General features: G+C 39.0%; 1 protein-coding gene across 6 annotated transcripts in view; it reads right to left on the reverse strand.

The window, feature by feature from the left end:
* Positions 1 to 4,708: 4,708 nt before the first annotated feature.
* Positions 4,709 to 27,179, reverse strand: part of LOC149319097 (Krueppel-like factor 12) — a 261,087-nt gene continuing 238,616 nt past the window's right edge. For 5 of the 6 annotated variants that reach the window (XM_089511110.1, XM_089511111.1, XM_089511109.1 and 2 more), the window contains 2 exons: positions 23,832 to 23,989; positions 4,709 to 5,467 (listed from right to left, as the gene is read on the reverse strand). In XM_089511110.1, coding sequence (XP_089367236.1) covers positions 5,286 to 5,467; positions 23,832 to 23,989 — 340 coding nt within the window. In that variant the 3' untranslated portion in view covers positions 4,709 to 5,285. The remainder of the gene's footprint in view (positions 5,468 to 23,831; positions 23,990 to 27,179) is intronic. The other variant, XM_089511108.1, reaches the window with a different exon arrangement.

The following is a 27,179-nucleotide window of genomic DNA, read 5'->3' on the forward strand; positions in this document are numbered from 1 at the left end:
ATCTCCCGTTTCTGTTTTAACAAACAGATAACCAGAGAAGAGATACATTGGAATTATGTCTGCATTCCTAATGGAATCTGATTTCTTTTTAAAAGTGAGCTACTTTTAACAGTAGTGGTAATAATTTAAAAAACCTCCACATTTTCTTTTGTGAAGGTGATTCTTTGCTTAGTAAATTCAACTGGCTTAAAATACATGTTACTTAGCTACTGATTCTAGGATATATTAATTCACTGAAAAATTCCTAAACTGAAATGAAAAGAGCCATACGAATACATCAAATTAACTGATAATCAAATGGCATATTGCAGAGATAATGCAGGCACAAATAAAGATGGCAAGATGGGTATGCCGCAGCCACAACTAAAGAAAGTCCATGAACTTGATCAGCCTAATGAAACAAGCCAACAAATGATCAGCCATCCAAGTGTTCTTGGATTCGGCCAATGGGATGATAATTAAATCTTTCCTTGCTGATCAGTCCACTATCAAAGTACACTTTCCTGATTCTAGTACAGGAGTGAGCAGTTACAGAGGATGGGACGCTATACACACCCAGCTAGATTTAGGCCAAGGTTATTTCAAATTTTGAACCCTCTTCCCAGCCTAATCCAGGTCAGAGCACTCTAAAACATGGTGGGTTTCCCTCTCACTCCCAAAGAAGGCATGAAAGGTCTTTTAATGTCCTAAACAACCACTACTGCTGTAGGATGCTGGGAGGCACAAGCATGCAGCACCATTTAGTCCTGCCTACTCCTGTTCTAATAACACCTGCATGTAATATCATGATGGAAAAGTGTAGGCATCACTTTTCCATACTGAACTAAGGACAGGACCTCCATCCAACAGATGTCTGAGGAAACACACAAACAGGGTGTGGTAGTGAGGCCTCCCCCCTTTCATGTTTGTCTACAGTTTCAGAACATGGAGGTACCATTTAGCAATTACTGATAGAGTTTTGCTCCACAAGTTGCTTCTCACAATCATGGCGTTCTTCTGCATATTCTTAATAACAAAGAAAGAAGCAAAGATCTGGGGTGGGGTGAGGGATGGGCAGACAGACAAACTCATATTCTACACAAACCCAGTTCCTTCCACTTCTCTAACCACTGATGGCACAGCAGTGGAGATGAATAGTGGCAGTTGCAAACTGTCTTATAGTAACAGCTAAATTGTGGTCCTGATATTTGATTAAAAAACCTGGTCATTGCTTTGTAGCTTTAAAATTTAATTTGGAAAAAAATATTTTCCTCTTCATTATGAACAATTAATAAATTGAAGTTAATATAAGAGGGGTGAGGCTGTTGAGATAAATTCACATAGATCTGGAAATAACCCTTCTCAGCTAAATGGCTGGTGATAGAAGCATATATGTAAATATAGACTGTTAAACATAGGAATGGGTTTCCCTCTCTCTTCTGTGAGAGGGAAACATTTCCAGACACTCATAGAAATATTCTGTTGTCTACACCTTTGATGTCTCTCTTCTCATTGGAGGGAATGGACAAACTACACTTGTTCAATGAGAGCCATTGGGCTATCACTGAGATGTTTAGCATCAGTTGTTCAAATGTTCAAATACAAAAGGTCACCAACTTCTTGTCGCATTCAGCTGACACCAACAAAGACAACATAGTATTTTGGAAATTGTCATAATTGGAGGTTACCTCATTCCCTAATCTCTTTGTAATGTTGAATTTTGTCCCACAAATGGTACAGTAACAAGTTTGTCATTTTACTTAAGTACTCAGAGCTGATATGTAAGCATTGGGAATGACCCAGCCAATTGAATTATTTTAATCCTAATTAATGTAAATAGGTGTAAATTAAACATATGCTTAACTCTCCACATGGAAAGCAATAGAACTTAAATCCTTAAGTTTGGGTGGATCCTGTCTATCCTGCTGGCAGACAGCCTGAAAAAATTGTACTTTCTATGTACCCTACATGGTGTAACTTTCACAGACACCAATATAAAATGTGTTCAACAGTTATAGGCACAGGGCCAGGACTTGTGGACACAGCACCCTTTGATTCTGTGCTTTTTGTAGTATTTCATCTTTAAGAAACAACTCCTAGCATGTCAGGATAGATGACAAATCCTCACCAGCTGAGTATTTTAGATATTTGAGGTGAGCAAGACCTCTGGTATGGCTAATAAAAAAAAGTTGCTTAACAATTACAGGACTGTATGGACATGACTGAAAACTTCCTTCTGCACTGAATTATTTAGTTAGACTGTTACTATTTAACTCCCAAGGGAGCTAGCTGATACATTTCTTAAGATTTATAATGACTTTGTTGATTTGCCACTAGCAGGAGGGTGCCAGGTTAAGGGAAAGCTGTTTGAGTAGCAATCTCTAGTTTCCCTAACTACCAAAATTGTCCAAACACGTACCAACAAAGACGGCCAGCCATTTCTTATCTGTCTTGCTGAAACAGTGATGATATAACATGCACTTCATTACATTTCCCTCCCATTAGTATATTTATAAGTCCACCTCCCAGAGTCCTTCCAAAAAAGGATTGCAGCATGGTCTATGTAATTATTTTAGCTCTGATGGATGTACATGCAAGGCAGCCTACTATTCTTTATTTGCTCTTTTCAAATGGTCAGACACATGAAGACAAGGTTCCTACTGAAGTGTCATCTTCAATAATACTGCCCCATCTTTTATAAGTGGAGGGGAAAGTAGTTACCTCTTACTAGATCACAATAACAAGTCCTTCTAGTAGACAGAAGGAGATGACCACCTCGGTCAGCAGACTGGTTAGATATATATAAAAAACAAAAAACAAAATAGCAGATGATTAGTTTGTTACTATTGAATTATTTTACTGCCAGGGATGGGAAGAGGTAGCTGTGGGATATTTGACTTTACATGCCAAAACAAACTGCCTCGCTTGGATTTTAAGCTTTACTTGGAAGGGAGCGGGGAAACCACTTGCTGCTCTTTCTCAGACATCAGGCTCTGACATTTACTGGCTACTTGATGTGCTCCGTAGAGACACTTTCTCTGCACACTTTGCGAACGCTTTGACCCTGTTCATTTATACCACTACTCTGGCCACCCAGCAAGCTCTGACTAGGGATGTAAAAAATATTACAGTACAAGTTGTACTGTCTTCCACTATAAGGGGTATCTTGATATGTAACAACATGGAACCAAAGCTATTGTGCATTTTCCAATGATTTCTCACATTTTGGGATTATTTTTGCACACCCAAAAAAAGATAAATGTTTGAACAAAACCCACAGCAGTTTGTGCAAAGTACATTTCTCTATTCGAATATATTGCATTTTGCAAAATACAGGTTGTCTCCTTTATTCAAATTGCTTGGGACTAGAAATTTTTTGGATTTCAGAGTTTCCTGGATTCTGGAATATTTGCATGTACATAATGAGATATCTCGGAGCTGGGACCCATGTCTAAATAAGAAATTCATTTATTTTACACATAACCTGAAGGGAATTTTATACACAATAATTTTGTGCATGGAACAAAGCTGGTGTACACTGAGCTATCAGAAAGCAAAGGTGTCACTATCTCAGCCACCTACGTGGATAATTTTGAAATTCTGGATAAAAGAGACTCAACCTGTATAGTTTCTTCACACAGGATTTTTGTAGTTTGCACAACATGTACAAATTTCTTCTGCAAATGAAATTTTTGCAAAGATATCCTGAAAGGCATAGAATAGAGGAAGACCCCCTCTAAAACTGGCAAAGTGGTAAGAAAACCTTTGAATTCCCCCCCCCCCTTAGGTGGGCCTAAAAATAACTGAAGATTTACATCCCTATTTCTGACAAACGTTCACTAGCACAAGCAAGATTTATTATTACTAACTGAACTTAGTCCCATTTATTCTTCTTGAATTGAGGTTCTGTGTCTGGGAAACAACAATTTGCTCTGAAATTTCTTGTACTAAACCAAAAGCCACTTGTTTCCTGTTGTCCTTCACTTCCAATACATGGACTTTCCTTTCAGTGGAGCTTAGCTACTGCACTCCTAAGCACCACTACACTGGAAATAAACGGTTGGTTCACACATACATGCCCAACACAACTGGCGGTAACATCAGCTGTTGGACCTGCAAATGTGAACAAGCCATCATGCAAAAACAGGTCAGAAAGTTTATCACATTGCCCCCCCCCCAGTTCTGCTGCAAAGTAGCCAGTTCACACATTTGCTTGTCAGTCAACAACTGCTCAGTAATCAAATGATGAGAGAGTAAGTATACATGCACATCTGAATACTCTTTAACTTTCAAGTAAAATTTCTTGGCTTAGTGAGGGTGGGTTTAACACAGCATTTCCTAGCATGCTGCCCTTGAGGTTTGTTGGATGACAAGTCCCACCATCACCAGCCAGTGGCCATGTTGGTGGGAGCTGTAGTACAACTGGGAGGATGCCAGGTTGGGGGAGGCTGGTCAAACATATGTTCTACTATGTAACCAGGACAGATTTTTTTAATTGCTTCATCCTATTCTAAAACAAAAAGAGAGTTATTTCACACAGAAACATTATTGATGCCAGTGTTGCAGATTTTTTTTTTAAATGACAGAAAAGAAAAATTATTTTTTAAAAAGAAAAATTTAAATTCTGGTAAGGGCCTTAAAAGTCTGACACAATGATGAAGGGGGTAAATATGTAAAAAATACCACCATATTTATTGCATAAGTGTGCTGAGAAATTCTTGCACTTCATTTACTTCCCTCCTCCTTCCAGTCCATATAGCTGGCCTTTGTGGATTGTTGATTACTCAACAACCTAGGATGGTGATATTCTGAAGTGTTTTGAGAGTTAAAAAGAAAGAAAGAAAGAAAGAAAGAAAGATTGCAAGAAGCAGCAGCAGATGAAGTGGAGGTCCAGAAGCCTTATTCTTTTCCAATGTCTGTGACATCCGGTCCTTGCAATAGCCATATTTCTTCAGGAGAGAGAGAAGAAAAAAAGTGTGATGGTTGAGAAAAGGTACAAGCCATAAATACTTTCAAAAGGATGCGGGTTAGAAAATAATGCCCGATCTTCTAGCATTATGCTGTTATCTCCCAGCTGAAGCTGACTGCTCTGTCCACACTGGAAAGCCAACTTCAGATGGGAGGAGAATTGTGGCACTACATTTCCTGCTTCTTTGTGTGTGCACGGGACAATGCGGAATGCCCCCTTTTGTGCTAATGCCATCAAAATGGGATTCAGCCCTGCTGAATTTGCTGTAGTTAAAAGAGACCCAGCTCTTGGTACTTCCGTACTTTTTCCAGGGAGGTGGGGGACAAGGTAGCATTTTTCAGACAAGCATGTGCCTCCGGCGGTGCAATGCCAAATGATCTGAGCGGGAAAAACTTCGGTCACAGTCTGCACACTTGAACGGCTTCACTCCCGTGTGTTTGCGGTAGTGCCTCGTCAGTTCATCTGAACGAGCAAACTTCCAGGTGCAGCCCTCCCAGGTACACTTGTATGGTTTCTCTCCTATGAGGCAAAAAAGGGGGAAAGGAGCAAGGAGGGAAGAAGAGAGAAATAAAATTTATATTGGTTTCAGAGCTATCTAAAAAACGCAGAGCTGCCGAAGAGAATGCATAAAAATTCAGCCATGTATCCAATCTTCCCATAAATTTATATCACTAAGATTACTTTATAACTATGACAGGGTTCAGGACCACAGTGATCCTGCACTGGCAGATAGTAAACTATCCAGTATCCAGTACAATATAGTGTGCTGTTGAGCTTTATTGTTACTTGTTTAACCAAAGGAAGTATATGCAGACCCTATCTGGATCATTTATTGAAACTTCCCTTCCCCCAGCCATTTTCCATCTTAAATTTGCCCCTCCCCCATGCAGGAACTAAAAACCAAAAAAGTCTCAAACAATAGCATTTTTGTTTAAGACAGGACAGGGCAAAATTAAGGGGAGCAAGATGTTATGGTGGGGAAAGTTTAAGTTTCCACTCCCTGTGTAATGTGTTCTCGGTTTGGATAAGGCCTGTGCACACTTACTTTTGTGTAAAGAAGAAGATGTGGCCTTATATACAAGAGGAATCAGCTGTGGATTCAACCAATTGCTATCATTAGACTCAGGTCAAGAGAGGAAATTGCAGGGAGAGTAATTTCAACATTAGCCAAAACTCAGCTTTTTCCCATCAGAGCCTTCGGAGTGAAACATTGGACAGCAACACCCATTATTCACTAGTTGCTATGTTGACAGGGGATGAGTCCAGCAATATCTTGAGAAACCAGATTGGGAAAATCTTGTTCACATCAATAAGCTAAGTAATTCTTCTTAACCCTTAACAAATAAGAACCAGGGGATAACTATTCTCCTGTTAAACCTTCTTGCTGGCTAGAGAATTTTCCTTTGCTTCCACTTTCTAACCTTTCTTGCCACATTCATGTTTTTTATACAACCCAGATGCTGGTTGGACAATAGCTATGTAGTCCAGTTTTCTTTAATACAGTACAATGCGATACAATAATGCTGTAATCAACAGATAGATGAAAATTTCTACCATTAGGATTGTATGTGAAACATTTGCTTCTGAGTGTGCCAGGTTTAATGAATGACCACAATATGCTAAAAGCAACAACAGTGTACACTGTGGCATTGCAGTGGTTCTCTCCCCCTTCCTCAATAAAGGTCAAATGTGAATAGACAGTTGGCTGTTTCATTCATATCTAGGTGACCATGGCATTGGATCAATTAGGCAGCTGGCAGCAAGAGAATGGGCAAGCGCTGAGTCAGTGAGTGGCAGATGGCTTGCTATTGCTAAAGACAACACATTTTGCAATGTACTATAACATACCCTCACCACAAACAGCTGGCCAACCATGTCATACATAGATCCTCTCATTTGAGTTGGAAGAACGTCTACAGTCAGAAATCTGGGGTGGGGGAACTCTAAGGGAACCTTAGAGTGCAATGAAATCTAATATGAAAAGCACAAACCTGCATGTAAGTAGTCTGATATGTTTAAACTAAAATTATTTTAAAAATATAGATATATATATCTCCTTATATATCTCAATGGAATGGAAGAAGATCCAGAATTTCTAGGCAGAAGTCAAAACACAGGAGGAGAGACCACTTTTTATTGAAACTCATCTGGGTATGATTTTAGAATAAACACATGAGAGTAATGTATGATGAAGATGCCACAAGTGAGCTTTTTAAATAATGTTTTTCTCTCTTAGCTTGAGGATATTACTCTTTTTGTATTAAAATTCCCAAGCAGTTTAGGTGGTTACAAAAAGTGCAACTTTCCTAGACTCTGCACTTCTCTCTCTTTCATGTATTCATTCAGTCTATCTAGGATGTATATATGAAGAGCCTGACTAGATCAGACAATGGACTATCCACTCCAGAATCTTGTTTTCAACTGTGGCAGTCTAGGAAACTCACCAGCAGGTCAGAAAGGCTATATACCTATTCATCATCCAACAAGCAAGGATACAGGACTCTGCCCCTGCACATGGATGTTCAGTGTTGTTAAAATGGGTAATATTTGTCAGCAGTCATCCTATCCATGGATTTATCTAATTTTAATGGGTCATTCCCATGTTGCTATTGTTGTTTCGTGAATGAATTCTAAATGTTAACCGTGTACCTAACTGCATATTTCTCAATTTGTATAAACCATGGGAAGGGGGTTTGCTGTCAAACGCCTTTAAATTCTCTTCGAATTCTTCATTAATGGTCTAACTGCCAGATTGACAGCTATTTACGGGATTTTCCCATTCATTAAAGGCAGCGGCAGAAGCACAAATTGGCTACAGGATACCTACTGCCTAGCCATGATGTGGTGCGATAATATTCATCGATTACAGTGTCAATCCCACTTCTATCCCAGAACCATCTCCAAAGGGAGGGAGAGAAACTGGGATATTTTAAAAGCTATCAAACAGCCTGTCCCTGCCAAATTGGGCCAAGCTGGAGGTTATGTGGTGGTGATAATCCTCTTTCAACTCAGCATACGCCTACAAAGCCTTGTTTTTGGTCCTTGATGACTTCTTAAACAAGCATTTCCTTACCCATATATTCCAAACACAGTTTTATTAATGCATTTTAAGTGCAATTTTTAATTCTGTTCTTTCAATTTACTGTATGTTGCTCCAAAATCTTTGCGACAAAATGCTTTGCAAGTTTTAAAATGAATAAAATTCAGAGGAAAAGTCTTGAGATATTCCAATCTCCTATAGCCTATCTTTGCTTGGCAGGTCTCTCCCCAACCGCCCAACCCCACCCCCGGCAATGCAGATAAATGGAGCAGCAGAATCAAATCTCATAAGAATACAGGAGAGGCTGGTGCAGCAGAATAGTAGTATTTTATTTCAAGAGGAATCTTGGAAAGAATGATCTTTGCATGAACTAACTGGTATACCTCGCTGAGATTCAATGACTTTTTCAATGAAGAATAGATTGTGTGTAATAATAAATTACTAATTTTGAGCATCAGTTTGATGCTTTGCCTCACCTTTCATTGTATTCCTCTGTGTTATGGCCACAATCCAAAAAATGTTTTTTGTTTCCAACACAGGGGGTTGGGGTTCTTAGATCTGTGCTGAATAATGGGCCATATGTTTCATTTTCCATTACTAAAAGTTTCTCCTGTGGCCATTTCTTCTAATGCAGCCATAGGGTCCAATGGTTACAATGCTCTTTTTTTTCCTTGATGAGCTGCCACATTGGATTTTCTAGGAATCAGCAGAAGGGCCCCCAAACAGCTGATTTTCTCCCTAGAAAATAATGCTGCATGATGGTGGCGAGCTCCTGTTACTACACTCAGCTTCTGCCAACCTAGCAGTTCAAAAGCAGGCAAATGCAAGTAGATAAATAAGTACCACTTCAGTGGGAAGGTAACAGTGTTCGGTGGGGTCATGCTGGCCACATAACCACCAGACAACACTGGGTCTTTGGCTTAGCAATGGAGATGAGCACATCCCCCTAAAGTTGGTTATGACTAGAAATTCATGTCAAGGGACTACCTGTATCTTTATATGATCAAAATGGGCATTAACATCTCTCTTCCTCCTTGACTTTTCACTGTTAATATTCCCCAAGATCATCCTTTGACTTGAACTCTTATTTTCAAACTGAAGATTGAGTAAAGATAGTTATAGTTGGCAGCCAGAGGTTAAGCTATAGCTTTGATTTTAACCCAAGGAAGATCTTAGTCATTTTTAGCGGCTATTTTTAATACAAATATTTAACATTTTCCCAAAACAAGCAGTGAACATGCTCACATGCTGAACTCTTCATTAATTACTGTTGTTAAATGATTTTTCACCACACCCGTCTTTTCCCCAAACTTGGTACAGCAAAACAAACCTTATACTTCAAGCATGACCTTGGGTCTCAACGAAATCTAATTAAACTACTTGGCCACCTAAACTACCAAATTAAATCCCAAAGGCAAATCTTTCTTTTATGCACCACTCTTCCATCCACTTGGCAACTAACTTGGATAAGAGTACCTAGAGAATAGCTGTACAGGTGACTAACTGCATTTTGGGTTTTGCCCAAAAACATGCAGTATTTGTGGGCAATAAAAATGTTTTCATGTGAATATATCTCCTTAATTTATATAACCGCCCAGGGTACATACATACAGCATTTTTGGCATTCTGTCTATTGAGGGGGACAATGAAATGAAGCAGCTGCTGCTTTTCCTTTGTTGATGGATGGTACATTTCTTGCTGCAAGAAAGCATTAAATCCTACTTCAGATGGTGAGAGAGTTGCTCCAGCACAGTTTTTCCTACCTGTACTCCCCATAAGAGGGAAAACTTTGAACATGTTGGAAGATTCCACATTATTATAGATGCTTTCCACACCACTTTGCCACTTCCAAAACTGGGTTTTGCTGGTGTGGCATGGGTCTTCTCATGCTGGAGCAGGAGAAATCCACTCAGCACTAATGTAACCATAAAAAGGCAATGTCATCAGTAGCACTAGAAACAATTTTCAGAGATGTGTGTGTGTGTATGTAAATAAATGCTCTCGATATGTCTTAAAGAAGGTTCTCACCTATATTGTATGACAACATGGAGCATATCCATCTATCCTGGGACCCAAAGGCATGTCTAATCAACTCAGTGGGGCTTCAGCCTTATGATGCAGATTCTAATTTTCATATGATCTATGCATGATGAAGCCTGCTTCTATTCTCTTAATCAGGAGAACAGACATAAACAAAGTGGTGCTCGGTCTGTTATTCTCGTCAGATAAAAACACAAAAAGTTATTTCAAACTGACTCTCTGAAATGTGAAGGTAAGAAAAACATAAGACAAAGGCATTCCTCGCTGATGTAGATAATGGAGTGTCCACGTGTGCATGTTGAAAGCTTCACAAGGTAATGTTATATGAAGAGAACTCCCATAAGGTCCAGATCATTTCAAACATGCTATCAGAAACCCATACAAAGAAGGAATGTGCTCAGATAGCCATTTTGAATTTACAACCACAGCACCTCTATGAAGTTGTAAAATCATGTAGAAATCATACCACTGTTTGCACATGAGAACTGCATGAAAGGTATACATTCAACCCAAGGCTAACTGATTGTCACAACCAGACTACACCCATGGGAATATGGTAAATTAATAAACATGTCAGTTCCATTAATCCAATGGGCCGACTCAAGCAGGGAATGACTATTGGATTTAGGTTTCCAGAATCATCACAAATGACTGAATCTTGAGTCACTGGTAACATAAATCATCTTAAATTCACATATGTAAATATGTGATACATGTGGATGGAGTGAGTCATCATACCTGTTTACAGAAGTAATTAAACTCTGGGCCTTTGATGCTGCAGTAATAACACAATATGCAAATATAGGGTATCTTTAATGCATATACATTAGGCAAACTTCTGGAACTTTTTCCCCTTCCTTCTGCTCCTCTTTAGTTATGCCCTACCTTTTTCCTAAAATTGGGACTCATAGCATCAAAGAACAGAATGGCATATTCATCATAAAGCATTGTTGTTCTTGGGGGCATAGTGCCAGAAGGTATAATGGTGAATTTTCTTCCTTTTTCTATCATTGACTCATATTTGACTTAGGCAAGTTATGAAATGATGAACAATAAATCAGGAAACTAAAGGAAGATTGGCATGTTAGTCTCCTGGTGGGAAGAGAGTCATTCCTACCTTCAGGGTTAATTCTTTTCCTAGTCCCATCTTTCCTCATGTTATACTCCTTTCATCTTCTTACAGACTACCTGCAATCTGCTAACATGCAGAAAAAGTGTGGAAAGGTGTCTCCAAGGCTATGGTGAGGATGTTGAAGAAACAGGTTCTAGTCAATGGTGAAGGGAATCCAAGCAGCGAATGTAATTCAGCAAGGCTGGCTCAAGATATTTAGCGCTCCAAGAAGCTGGCATAAAATGCATATCCCAGAATCCTTTGAAGTAACACAGTAGATACTGGAGCACAACTCATAGATTTATCCAGCTTTCACAATACTCCTAGAAACACAGCTGTTCAAAGTAATGGCTGTTTGGTTTGTGAAGTTGAAGGCTTTCATGGCTGGCATCCATAGTTTTTTGTGGGTTTTTTAGGCTAAGAAGCCATGTTCTAGAAGACAAATAAAGAGGAACAAACTTTTCTAGAACATGGCCTCATAGCCCAAAAAAACCACAAAAAGCTATGGCTGCTTGGTTGTTCATTCAGTTGGGCTGCAGGATGGGAAGAAGCCTTCCAAAAAGTCCAGGAATGAGAAGGGCTGCTATGAAGGTACTAGACAAGATCTTCAAGTGTAAACTGACTATCAAAGTCAGGATTGTCCATGCCAGAACATGGCCACATAGCTCCCCAAACCCCACAAAAAACTAAAGACAAAATATTTTGCATTTCTGTGTTTTTGCTCTAGAATGCAAATTAACCCTTTTTTCATTAATATAATTATTATTCTTGACAAACATGATAATATGAGATGCTGAATGTTTCTGATTAAATCCAAAACAAATCAGCAACCCTGGAAAATTGCAGGCTTGGATGTATTTTGTATAACACTTCCGTGTGAAACTACTTTTAAGGATTCTCGATACTATCACTCAAATTACCACTTCTTCCAAGTCATAAGTGAAATCAACATTAATCTAGATAATGTCAAGTCTATTTCCTAGCTACTACTAAAACAAGGTGACACAAATTCCTTGGATCATATTATAAAAACTATATAACTATATATTCACCATTCAAGAATCTGTATTCCATTTTAAAGATAAAGTTACTAACCTGGCTGTTTGCTCTGATATTAAGTGGCAAGCATGTCTCAGACCACACCTGTCTGGTTACAACCTACATGCAAACGGATTAGTTCTGAGAGCTTCCTGTTGAGAAATACTGGACAGTTGTGTCAAGATTACCTGGAAAGCTACTTTTATTGCTGTTCCCAATAAAAATATGTCCTGACATCTAGCCAGTTACAACAGCTTATTTTCTGGGGAAGCTAGTATCTACAGCTAAGAATTCTTTGATCAAAAGCTAATTCTTACTGGCTAGTCACCCAGGAAAGGAGCATTGCAACATTTTATGCTCCATTGAGTCAGACAAAACAAGATTAAACATGATACTGTCTTGAAAAATACAGTGGTTGAAACCAATTCTCACGTGAGTGGATTTCTGGTTGCCCAAAATAATGTTCTATCCTCCTGCAGCCCTCAGAACTCTGCTCTAAGGGGACCCTTAAACCCCCTGAGAGATGGGAAGATGGAGTGACGCTAGTAGGGACTGGGAAACGACATTGCCCCATGAAAATTCTGCAGTTGGAATTCTCCTTCAGTCCCCAAAGTTATAGCATTGCAGAAATCACTCACATCTCAAACTCTTCAATTTGTTGTCTTCACATTCCTTTGGTAACTGTGCCTTTCCCTTTTCATTCAGTGCCTAAACTGTATTTCTAGATGCTCCACTGACATTTTAAATTATTGAAATGCTAGAAATTTGGGGAGTAAATGAACATTTCATTTGGGGAACAGAATTCTTATTTGTGGCGGGGGCAACTCTCTCCCACCAGCTATACTGCTGGCCCTTCCTCATTCCATTGACAGAAACTGTCCTGTTAACAGGAGGTGGTGCCTGGAATATTATTTTATTTTAAAACCTGCATGCTTGTTGTTGTGTGCCTTCAAGTCATTTAAGTTTATTTATCATTAATTTTAAAATTACTAAAAATGTACTATTACGACATACTAGTTATGTATGAATGTGCCTTCAAATCATCTGTAGACTTCTGGCTACCCCACTCGGAGATGGTTTGCCAATGCCTTCCTCTGAAATATAGCCTACAGCATCTGGTACTCTCTGGTGGTCTCCCATATAGGTACTAACCAGGGCTGATTCTGCTTAACTTCCTACATCATTCAGGATCTGGTGCCATTAAGGTATTTAGCCCTGGTAATAAATAATGTATTATTTTTAAATTATTTTTTTTAAAAAAACTTTAAAAGTTGAAAAATGGCCAAACCTTCCCTCCTATGTGATAGTAAAACAAAATTATTTAGAAGTAATGAGTAGCTATTACAAAAAAAGAAAAAAAGAAGAAGCTAAATTAGGAGACTTTTATTTCATTATCTCTAAATATCTTCAATTATCAGGAAAATATAGAAAGGATTTCAGTGATAATGTGCTTTTGGGCATTATAAACCTATCCCTTATTAAGTTATTCCCTGCTGAACAGAACATCTGAGTAGTCTTGCTGTTGATACAACCACAAAAAAAGGATATTTTTTGGTACCTAAGCTTTAAGTATATTTCACAAGTGGTACATGCAGATGGGAAGTGAACCTCTGTGGACTGGAGCAACTGCCCTGTGCACAGAGTAAGATTTGCACCCATGTACTGCTGCAGTGTGGTTTGTTTGCATGTTCGTAGGCTATAGGCAAAAGTACATCATAGAATCATGGTATAAGAAACACAGCATGAATAACAGCGTCAGCTGGCTATAACTTGACAAAATGATTCACTGCCATTGGGGTATTCAACTAGTGTGGGCCAGTTGTTTGAGTTTTCTGCTGAATAACTACTAGTGCTGGTCCTACTATCAGGGCATGTAGAGTGGCTGGTAGCATATTTTGATGGCACTAAAGGGTAGCAATGAATGATGTTACTTATTTTGCCATTCATACTTATACATGAAAGAGTTTCTGGTTGTTTGCCATGATCACGTTGCTAGCTTTAGACACTATTGCACTTTGACTTCAGTAAGAGAAGGGGCATTTTCTGTTATGCCCCAAGCAGCAAAAAATCTTGACCAGGCCCTGAAAACTATCTTACTAAAGGAAACTGCCTGAAAAATGACTACACAAGGTACAAGTATGTCCAGTGGCTTTTAATGTTATCCTGATCAGCTCAGCGGGTCATGAAGAGGTAAGTTAGATTTGTGTAGTTTAATGATGTCCGAAGTGAATTGCAATCTGTGAAATATATATTAAGAACAGTTCCCATACAGCTGTACAGCTTAGTTCTTCATCTTGTCCTAGGAATGCATGTGGGCTGCAGTTCTAGAAGGCAAAAAATGAAGCAATAACCTGGACTTTAGGGAAATCCTATTCTTTGAACATAATGAAATCATCAGAATTCCCGTGTGCCACACACGCAGACATAAACACACACATACTACTATTTAAAAGGCCAATGGTCAGTCCAGCAAATCTTTTCATAACAACTAAGAGACTATGCACAATTGAAGGACGGCTTTCCCCCAGCACACTGTTGTGGGAGTATAAATGTGGGAATCTTTCTTTCTGGGCACCATGTTAGACCTACAGCATAGAGCAATAATTCTTCAGAGAGTTTGCATGTAAAATCATGTATACTATATTGTCACATCTTTATAAAAACATATGCATATTCAGTGGTACAGAACACTAATTAATTTGCATTTAAAATCTAATGGAAAAATGGGTTCACTGCTTTTGAAGAAATTTATTTCTACAACAGGGGGTTGCCTTACTTAATTGCCATACACAGGCTTACTAGCTGTTGATAGGCAAAATGCTAGTCATTGCCCCTTTCCCCAACATCCTAGGCTGCATATGCACTGCAGAATTAATGCAGTTTGACACTGCTTTAACTGCCATGGCTCAATGCTATGGAATTCTGGGATTTGTAGTTTTGTGAGATATTTAGCCTTCTCTGTCAGAGAACTCCTGTGCCACAATGAACTACAAACCCTAGAATTCCATAAGATGGAGCCATTGCAGTTAAAGCAGTGTCAAATTGCATTAATTGTGCAGTGTGGCAGCAGCCCTAGGACATGTCTACATAGACCAATTAAACTGGTTTGACCCCCACCCGCATCACAACCTATCTACATTAGGCAGGGTCAAATCCCTGATTCAAATGCATACTATCTTCACAACATGAGACTAGTTTCAAACTGAATTTGCCCCATCCCTTCCTTATACTGGTGTAGACTGTGGCTCACTCATTTCAAATTGGGTATAATCTGTACAGAATATTGTGCTAGATTAGGGTGGTTTTTTTTATATCGTAGCCCATAAGCCTAAATCATACTGTTGGCCGATGTTTTCCATACCTACTCTTCAGAACTAGGCAAAATCATACCCATTCAGAATGGCATAGATCATTATCGATCACTCATTCTCTATTTATTATGGCAAGTGACTTGAGAACAGACACTGATGCTCTTATTGGTATTGTCTATTTCATGGATTCTGGTATTGTGTTCTATCCAGTTGAACAGGCAACAAACAGCCAATTCACCAGAAATAAAGTTTGTAGTTAATAGGATTTCTTTTTTTAAATATTCCACTGATAACCCAGGGCACCGTGGCACTCATAGCATAAAATCTCTCCAATGTGCATACTCCAGTTTTAGAAAAAGATGTAATAAATGACAAAATTGCCATCCTTTACAACACCTCAAGCAGCTGCCTTGTTGTGCCGTGGGATATAAAGACATACATGTATAGAAAGAGGTGTTTGATATACTACAAAGTTTTATACAAATTGTTGCGTGGAATCTCTGGGTGTTGGCATTTCTGCCTCAAAGAAGTAAAGACTTGAACTTGATGATGTAACCTTTCAACCTGGCAAGGTTGTTGTGGGACAAAGTGCTGCTGCCTGTGGCCTCAATGAATGCATAACTTTTGCTGGAAAGAAAGCCAGAGAGTCTACAGAATGAAGACCAACCCTTAAAGGATTAGCTAGCGAGAATGACTTGTCTCCATTCTGTCAAATGATGGGATTACTGGGCAAGCAAATTTCTATAAGGTAGAGCAGACAAATAGTATTAAACCATTCTTAAGAAAACAAAAGGCACTGAATGGCGTGTAAAGGTCACAGAACAAGTAGAACTTATTTTTCATGTCTAAATCATAGTCTTACCTGGGCTTCCAACTATTCAAAGGGGAAAAAAATGAACAAAGGCTAATGACAGGTGCCATTTCTTATTCAAATAATATCTGGGGTAACATTGGACTCTGAGGAATGCAGAGTTTGAACAGGCTCAGACTAAACAAAACGACACAGTTCTCTGCCACCCTCTCCTCTGCAGGTGTCTCATATTTATTAAAAAGGTAACACCTGAGACTACAGGATGGACTAGTAGTCTCACAGGTACAGGGCGGCATTTCTAACACGCTTAGGTATGCCTGCAAGCACAGTTCACGAGCCCAAATTGCTACCACATATCCTAGGAAATGAGCTCCATTGAGAAAGTTATTCACTGAACATGATCAATCCATCCCAAACAATATTATAACACTTCTAGGCTATACAGTCCTGTATTAAAGACTGTATTTAATCCATTTTCTCTCCTGTGGATTCTAAATTTGGTTTTATATGCTAAAATGTTTTATTTTCAGGTGGCAGGTTTTGCTTGGTCTTTTGTTCTGCTTATTTAGTACTGCAGTTGTTTTATGGTCATCTTTCTTGTTCAAAGTCTCACCTCAGCCTCAGAATCACTATGCCACTTGATTATGTCTCACTGAATCCTTCATGGAGGCATGTATGGATACACTGTATCTCACATCCTAAGTGCCAAGACCTAGCTCTATGATTTTTGTCACAAGGAAATACAGTTATCCCTCCATATCCATGGATTCTTTATCCATGGACCCAACCATGCATGGCTTGAAAATATTCTAAAATAATACAACTTCCAAAAAGAAACCTTTGATTTTGCCATTTTATATAAGGGGCACCATTTTGCTGTGCCATTGCATTTAATGGCACTTGAGCACCCACAGATTTGGTATCTGTGTAAGGGGTCCTAGAACCAAAACCAGTGCATACCAAGAACCCACTGTAAAAGCTTACAAGGGTGTGTATTTCACAAATATTACACCGTAATATGCTGTGTACTGTGAAGGACTAAATTAATAAAACTACACTAAGAAAGAATAAAAGTGCAGAGTTAAGCATCTTCATTCTTACAAAGTATTTCAATTTTAGGACTGTTGTGTAAGAAAAATGAATGTGTTATGATTCTAATTTCAATTATGCATGACTACTTTTAGTTTCCACACTGAACTTTGGTATGATCTTTCTCCTTAATCATCAGGTTGTATCTCTGTGTATGAACTGGCCTGGGGTCTGCGATCCTCAGAAGAGACCCTTTTCTCCATCCCACCACTATCACAAGCACGGTTGGTGGCCTTTTCTGTGGCTGCCCCTAGACTCTGGAACTCCCTGCCCAGGGAGGACAGAATGGCCCCTTTCTTGTTAGCCTTCCGCCGGCAGACTAAGATTTACCTGTTTAGACAAGCTTTTAAAACAGAAGGTTTTTAAAGCATAGGATGATGTTATATTGTTTTAAAGTCTTTTTAAACATTTTAATCTTTTAAATTGTATTTTATTCTTTAATATGTAACTTATTTTAATATTGTAATAAGTTAATTCTATTTTAATGTACTATTTTGTATGCTTTTAACTGTACTGTTTTTAATGTTGTGAGTTGTCCTGAATCCCAGTTTTGGGGAAAAGCTAGGATATAAATAATAATAGTATGCTATAATTGCTTTTTCTTTTTTAAACATCAAATTATTTATTTGATTACTTAGTTTTTTGTGGGGTTTTCAGGCTATGTGGCCATGTTCTAGAAGAGTTTCTTCCTGACGTTTCGCCAGCATCTGTGGCTGGCATTTTCAGAGAATGCTTGCCTGGAAAGGAGTGGGTGTATATATATACTGTATACCCGCTCCTTTCCAGGCAAGCATTTGCTAAAGATGCCAGCCACAGATGCTTCTAGAACATGGCCACATAGCCTGAAAACCCCACAAAAAACTATGGATGCTGGCCATGAAAGCCGTCGACTTCATATTTGATTACTGTTTTTAGGATTAGAATTCATACCAAAAACAGTATCTGAGAATTCTAGGCAGGCTTGTAAATAGCCATTTGCCTGGTCCTCTGGGGCAAAAAGGAATCATCTCCAAGCGACCAGGCAAGGAAAGTGAATGTTCTATGCATTTAAGTCGCAAATATGTCACAAATGACTGCTTAAAACAAGAATAATGGTTTGTGGGATTTTAACTTCAGATGACATTTCAAGTCTGGTTATGGGCTTTGATAAATTTTAGTCCCAATTTCTCTGTCTCCAAAAAAATAAGGTCAACGTCAGAAGTGACATATGTGTGATACTAGTGAAAAGATGGACTGTATCAATGGATACAATTTTGTGAATGACCAAAATTGTGTATGCAGTATCCCTGCAGTATCTAATGAATAATCTGTGAAAATTGGGAGATAGGTGCAGGCAATCCAATTTTCACAGATTATTCATTAGAAGACTCACTATTAGCAATCAGGAGACTATTAGCAATCATGCTGACAAAACACAGGTAATGTGGCCTGTCACAGTTTCTCCATTTGGAACGAGACATTTTAATTCATAACCTATTCAAATTTTTCATTACTCATGGTGTTTCATGGCCACTGTTTCATACAGTTTTGGAGTGTGTTGGGCTGGAAAAGAGTAGAATGCATTTGTGACTTAGAATTTGTAACTGCTAGTAAGGTCATAAATTGTGTTTCCACAAGCAGTTTGTTATTAGAGTTTGCCCTCTAGTGGATTTTATGTTCATACAGTAAAATTGCTGAACTACTCTGAAAGTGAATATACTGGTGATGGGCAGTAATCAGTCCAAAGCATTTCCACTGCTGTATATAATTTCAACTTTCTCTGAACATTTCTGAACTACCATAAAAAGTGCATGCTCTGTAATGCTGTATTAGCAAAACTGGACGATTAAACCTATTACAACTTCAAGATTGTCACAGGAACTATCTGGTAATGGTTAGACTTGGGTAATGACACGGTCACTTCCCAAGCTACTGAATAACATTTTACTCAGAGAACCCATTCTGCCTGATCAACTCCCGCCATCTTTTTGGTTGAGAGGTTACTGGAGTAACGGGTATGTCTGTGTATGTATAGGGGGAGGTTAAACAGCAACCTGTGAGCATCTGTTGATGTTTCTGCAATATCAGTTACATTGGCTACTAGGTATCCAGGAAGATGGAGACAAGCACTGAAATTACCAAACTCCCCCCTACACAAGCATTTTCAATATCTTCCAACCAGAAAAACAAAAAGCAGAAGTTACTTTTCAGACTGCAGCTCTCAGAACCCCTCAACCAACATAACCAGTAGCCATGTAAATTGGACCTTGGGATCCATAGTTCAAAAAAGTCAATTTCCATATTTCCCCATTTTTCCAAAACAAAACAAAAACCAGGAATCAGGGATGTTTTCTTGTTTAGAAATTTTAATCACGTAAATATGGTCTGATTGTTCACATTGTGGTAATCAAAATCCCCTGACCTACTATTTTACTATAGTAAATTGGTTACTCTATGTATGTGTGTGACTTCAAGTTGCCTGTTGATATATGGTGACCCCATGAGTTTCATGGTATTTTCTTATGCAAGGAATTTTCAGAAGTGGTTTGCCAGTTCCATTCTCTGGAATATACTAATTAATATACATTTGCCATTTATGCCGGAGTCAAGATTGGACAGTAATAAAATAGAGGAGTTGGAGTCAGGGTTGAAGGATTGGCGTACCACCTCCACAGTCCTCTTTGCAACTGCACTTCACTTGGTTTGAGTTAGATGGAAGGCAAGTGGTACTCCAACAGTGATTTGGACAAGGGTCTCTCTTTCCTCATTCTTAATATGTAAAATAAAACATTGATTCTAGGCATGAGCAAATGTTTAAACATTTCTATGCCATTCCACTTCATTACGTATTTTGCAGGAATGGCTAATGGTGCAACCACAAACTGCATGAAGAGGTAAAATTATGTAAAATAATTTTCTGTGATCTTTTTCTTCCTATTCAAACTTGTTCTTCTTTGCGTGTTGGGATGTCATAATTCATTTATACATAGCCAATATCAGACACTAATTACCCTGGGTCATACATCAATAATTGATTCATTTCGCATTAGGCAAGAAAGTAAATGCTAAGATATGAAAGCAGGTTGAGATCAGGTCACAGAATATGTTCACAATCAGTACTGCACTTCTGAGAGAATTCCCAAAAGGCCCATGAAAAAGCTGTGAATGTATTTTGTTTTGGACATTTAAACGACGGACAACCTGAGTTGTAGCAGAAAACTATTAAAATTTTAATATTTTTATTTAAGGCATCTGAGTCTTGTTGTTGTTGTTGTATGAAAACAGAGATAACCCAAATGCTGCTAAACATGTGCTTAACCTTGAGCACCTTGATGCCCAAGAGCATTTATGTGGAACAAGTTGCAGCCCATAAATAAAATGTATAAATGCAGTTGATTAAAAGGATGATGACAGCCAGTGGTGTAGTGTAGTATAGTGATTTGAGCATTGGCCTGTGACTCTGAAGACCAGGGTTTGATTCCCTGCTCAGCCATGGAAACCTACTGGGTGACCTGGGGTGAGTCACACTCTCTCAGCTCCAGAACACTCTGTGATAGGTTTGCCTTATGGTTGCCATAAGTTAGAAATGATTTGAAGGCTCACAACAACAACAACAACAATGGCATCAGCAATGGGACCATATAGATCCCATAATGTTTCTTTTCATGGGTTTTTTCCCAGCAAGTTCATCTTGTAGGATACAATAAATTAGAGCAAAGCTGTGTTATGAAGTCTGTGGTGTCTGCAGTACAACTCCAAAATACAAAACCCTGTGGCCATGTATATATTACACTCCTCACGCAAAATTATGCTCCTCCAAAAGCAGTACAAGTTGCTATAGTTAGCAACATCCAGGCCTCCAGAGGACAATGAAAAATGTTTTGTTACTGCATTGTCATATGAAGCCGTTAGAACCCACAGGGCTCCCAACCAGTTAATTCAGGTTTCTTTCCCTTGGTGCAGCCATGGGGAAATTGTGACCTCTTTCAGGTTTTGTAAAATGGGGTGGGGCAAGCCACCATGGAGAGATACTGTGAGCATTTGCTCATCAAGAATACTGTGGGCTTACCACCTCTTACTGGCACAGTGCCTTCTGCCCTCACCTTTTCTGAGAGATATATGAGAAAAGACAATAATAACCCCATAGCTTTTGCCAGGTAACCCTGGGGTTCCATGGAGGCACATATCTTCTCACTTGTCAGTGAGAAGATGAGTGATAATGGAGAAGCTTCCTTGAAATATGGTTCATCTTCTCATTCCCAGTCCTCCCCAGGAATGTGCAGCTATGTGGAAATACTGGGTGTGTTGTAAGAGTTCACTCTTAGGCCAGCTATGGCTACAATGAACCATAGTAGGCCACAGAATTCTGCTCCATAGAATCTTCTGCAATAAAAAAATATACAAAATACCCTCATTTCCTTAGAAATTAACTATATGGACCAAAGGTGTCCTTGGTAGAACAATGCTGAAAAGCCACAAGCTTTAGAGAATGAGAAGTAAAGAGCTTTGATTAAAAGTATTCAGAGGAAAGAACACAAATGGAAAGATAAAATCATAAGAGTTTATCACACACGGTGTTTCCGTTACCCAAACATCATCAAATGGTGCAGAAGCGTCAACAGTGTGATCATGCTGCAGGTGCTTCTAAAGTGGAACGGAAGCGTTAGCACCACGGAATCGCCATGGAGTCTTCAGGGAAGCAGCCCTTATTATTAATCCATTAATAATAAGAAAAGGACTTCTCTGCCGACGATTCCATGGCGATAACTCTTCTGTTCCACTTTAGAAATGCCAGGCATGATCACACTGGTGATGCTTGCACCCCATTTTGATGATGTTTGGGTGAAGAAAGAGTGACGTTTGGTGCTCCGTGTGATAAACACCATAGAAACACAAAGTTGGAAGAGACCACAAGGACCATTCAGTCCAACCCCCTGCCATGCAGGAATACACAATTAAAACACTCTTGATAGATGGCCATCCATTTATGAACTATTTCCCCACTAGAGTTTCGGCTGCTCTACTATCTCCATTAGAAGAAGAAATTTCTCCACTAGAAGAAAGTCAATATGTTGAAAGGAATGTAGGACTGTGCAACCTGCTCTTCCCCCAACATACCCTGAGTCTGGAGCAGGCTGGGGAGCAGTGAGATAGAAGAGAGCAATGAGATACAATCATGCCCCTGCTTCTCCATGAAGCATATGAGCAGTCTAAAGAAATGTAAAGACATTTACATTTTGGGAGAGAAAGAGAGAGTTTTCTCAGTGAGAAAGGGTATCTTGACCAAACATTTGCATTAAAAAAGGCCAACATTTGCAACTTTTATTTATTTCTATAGTTTGGGACTTGGGAGGTTTTTGTTCACAAAACTTGGCTTTTGCACAAAAAAGACCATTTTGTGGAGAAAATGCAGTCTTTTGTGCAAAACATGCTATTTTCTGTGCCAAAATGGTCTCTTTGCACAAATCCAACAGTTGTAAATAAATCCTGAAATGCAAGAATAAAAACCTTTGAAATTAAATCATTCTTGCACATGAGAACAAATTAATCTAATGATTTGCACATAATGCAGAGGGGAATTACATTACAAAATCCATGAGTCAGACTTTGGATTCTTTCTCTTCTGCTTGTATCATTTTTCTGGATCAAATGCCAACCATTTACCTCTCAGGGTGTTTGTTGTTGAGTGCCTTGAAGTTGTTTCTGACTTACGGTAACCCTAAGGCAAAGCTATCATTGGATTTTATTGGCAACATTTGTTCAAAGGAGGTTTTTCTTTGCCTTCCTCTGAGGCTGAGAGAGTGTGACTTGCTCAAGTTCACCCAGTCAGTTTCCATGATTAAGTGGGGATTTGAACCCTGGTCTCCAGACTCATAGTTCAACACTCAAACCACTACACCATGCTGTCTAGTTTACTTTCAGCCATCCACATCACAGCTGGGGCAAAGAGAGGTGAATGTCTGCTTGGTAATCACACCATCCTATCATTGAGGTATATGTGGACCACAACTGGAATTTATCTAGCGATAAATAGACATTACTTATGTTCAAATGTCAGCTAAACATAGTATGATTAAATTAATCCAGACTCTTTTATGGCCCTGTGCCCTGATGTGAGGCAATGACATCAGCACCAGGTGCTAGGGCTCAGAATGCCAAAATTAGGCAAAAGACCTGGAAGTCGGCCAGCACCTCTAACTTAATGGTAACAACAAAGGTGTGTCCAGATGAGAGAAAAAACTATGCTTCTACGATCACATGAAATCACGCTGGGAACATTTTTCTTTGTAAAAGCCTGACGCTGTACCTTGCCTCAAAGGCTACAGGCTGATATAATTACTGCTTATTACAACCATCATTAGTGTTCATTAATATTAACTGTGTATTTTCATAATGTCAGATCATATACATCCTGCAGGAGACTAGTGTTGCTGTGCATACACAATGTAAGGCAAAGCCCTCACCTGTGTGCGTCCTCCGGTGAGCCTTCAGATGGGAGCTTTTTGTATATACCTTGTTGCATCCTTCAAAATCACATCTGTGAATCCGGCGCTTCCTAGAGTCAGGCGATTCGGACCTTCTCTGACGTCTTGTGCTCTCAATACTAAATGGTGAAATTGAACTGTGAATCAGAAGAAAAGTAGGAAGTTAGACCATCTATGTGCTTTGGGACAAAAGAAACAGGTATTTCATGGTAAGAGACAGAGGTTTTTGTTTTTCAGATCTTGAATTAAGATCACAGAGAAACACATGGAACCTGTCACTAAGCCTTGATCTTAAAGACTAATTTGGAAAACAAACAAACAAACAAGACCCAAACCCTTTAGGTCAATGTGTCTGTAATCTTCAGGTTCAAAGAATTAGGCCCCCCTGTACAGCACTCTGAGGCAGAGTGTTATCCACAACAATAATATCAGATTGAAAAAAAAAATTGCTTTGCCTGAAATAACGATGGGCATGATGCAAGCACCATGTATGGGAGGAGAGTGTGGTCAGTTTAGTAGACCTTAAGTTATAAAAGCCTGCTGTGGAAATGGATCAAGATACTTTTAAACCAATGCATGCACTTTCCCCTAAAGTAAATAATGCTAGATTTTAAAATCTGTCTGCCTGCCTGCCTGTCTATCTATCTTCCCACTTTTCTTCCAGTACAACTCATGTACTGGCGCTTAAAACATGAATTAAATTAAGTAGCTTACAATATGAATTAAAACAAAATATAGTTAAAAACAAATTACAATGATCCCTCCAGATTCGCTGGGCTTAAGGGTGACGGACCCCCGTAAATGTGGAAAAATGCAATTAAAAAACACTATTCTTTTCACCTAAGATAACACCTGGGTTTTTCAGGCTATGTGGCTGCGTTCTGGAAAAATTTATTCCTGACGTTTTGCCTGCATCTGTGGCTGGTATCTTCCAGGGGGAGGGGAATCAACATCTGCCAGAGGTTCATCATAGAGTCAAGCTGGAGGACCTACAAGGAACTTCTAGGTTCTCCAGCACATCTCTTTGGTCAACTTCTGGCAGTATTGTGCTGGAGGACTTAGGGCCCGAACAGACAGGCCAAAATAAAGCTGCTTCAGGTCACTTTGGAGGTAAACTGTTTAAATGACACACACATCTTAAGAGGCCAGAAGCTGCACCAAAGCTGCTTTCTAGTCCTTAAGACTGGAGTGTGGCTTTGGTGTGGTTTCCAGCCTCTTAGGACGCATGCATCATATAAACAGCATACCTTCAAAGCGACCTGAAGCAGTTTTATTTTGGCCTGTCTATTCAGGCCATTAGAGATTCTTAGAGAGAATATAATAATCAAAAGCGCAAATAATCAAATCTACAAAAGTCAAATCTACAAATGTGGAGGGCCAACTGTATAACATTGCAGAGCAACTACACAAAACAATTACACTAATGATCTTATTATAGCCAGACAATTAATTAAAACTGTTTAAACAGATTTAAAGATATAATAAAATAAGTAAAAAAGTACCGGAGCTCCTACTAAAAGCTCTTTCAGTTATATGACCTTCAATAACAAAAGTCCAAAAGCTCTCATTAAAAAAGACACAATCAAATGGTGAAGCTTGGAAACTTAGATATTATATACATCATTGTATACTGAAAGTGAAAATTTGTTTTATCAGTCTACAGAGATGGCATGCCTCAGGTGGGGAAGCAACATAGGAAATATAAAGAGAAATGAGAAACGGAGATGGTCAAAAGGAAATACATGTAATTTCATTCTATGCCAACTCACATGTTCTTCATATAAGATTCAAACAAAAGCTATTTTGTTCAAAAGAAATTAAAATAATTCTTACTCATCTCCCTTTCCTTAGGATTAGAAATGAGTTAACTGAGACAAGGAACAAATGAATCCATCAAACTGACAAATGTGATCTGAGGAAATGGAAATCCCACAAGCACCTTTCCCTATAAATGACAACACAATTGAAACAATAACTAAGCTGCAAGCCATTTGTTGCTTTTCCACACATTATATATGTTGCCTAAGGAGGCTGCCTCACTCTGGGGCTGCATCCGCACTGCGCAAATAATCCAGTTTGACACTACTTTCATTTACATGTCTCAGTGCTATGGAATTCTGGGAACTGTAGTTTTGTGAGACATTTAGCCTTCTGTCTGAGAGCTCTGGTGCCACAACAAACTACAATTCCCAGAATTCCATAGCATTGAACCATGACAGATAAAGTGGTGTCAAACTGGATTATTTCTGCACCTGGCCCTGATAATGTCCGAGCAAGCACAGAATGAATGAAAAGGGCTACTCAGCCACCTTGATCCCAGTTCTTGGGGGGAAAGCAGGGCATGCATAAAGTGAACAAATAGGTGAGTAAGTGAACTGTGGTTCAAATATCCCAAAATGCTGTCCTGTCACCTCATCCAACCCACAAAATATTCCTCATAAATGAAAATATATGAAGTCAGAACATTGGTTTGAGTGTTTTCTTCTGCTCCTCAGTTCCCCTGGCTGTTATTTTTAGAGACAAAGAACTCTTAACATCACCACATCAAATCCTTTAGTTGACTAGAAACTGCAGAGGAGAGATGAAGGAGAAACAGTCAGGGCATCTCCCAGTAATTCCACTCTTTATTCTTATCTGAGGTGTCAACTTGATCCATTCATTCACACTTTGCATGGTTTAACCAATTACTAACCTTGTGTGCCTGTCTGTGTTTTCCATTGATGAGTGATTTATATCTGTGCAAAAGTGAACACATTGGAGATAACCTCCACGTCCTTGGCTTTTAACTTCCACTTTAGATAGCCTAATAGCCCATATGGAAGATGGAATAGGAAATGATTTCCTGTAATTTCCTTTATGGTGGTTATTACCTCCAACCAAAAAGGCTTTATCTTTCAGAACACTACCATCTACAGATATGGTTCTGCATCACATACTCAGTTTTGTCCACAAAGATACATTCTTTACCATTTTGGTCATGGTCAGTACAACCAGTGTAAGTATTTGTAAAAAAGGGGAACAAGATTCAGTGAAAATTTAGTGTTCTATATGCAATCCTAATATGTTTGTTTATTTCAGAAGAAATATCCACTGTGTTGTGAGCTTCCATTCAGGAAAACATACATACGATCAGCCTGATCTTGTCTGACAGGGAAGACAGAAAAGGTGGATTGTGCCTAGATAGTTGGTGCTGTAGAAAACCCACCAACTCCAAGGCCTTTTCCAAAATCTGTTCCTCAACAGAGTGAAGGCTTTCTGTACTTGAGCTGCCCACATTTTTTTTACTGTCCCAGTGTCTTTTAACACATACCACAATTAAGCATACGA

This window comes from Sceloporus occidentalis, unplaced genomic scaffold (assembly GCF_023333645.1).
Source record: "Sceloporus occidentalis isolate IW3139 unplaced genomic scaffold, rSceOcc1.0.p SCAF_2, whole genome shotgun sequence".
Lineage (NCBI taxonomy): Eukaryota > Metazoa > Chordata > Lepidosauria > Squamata > Phrynosomatidae > Sceloporus > Sceloporus occidentalis.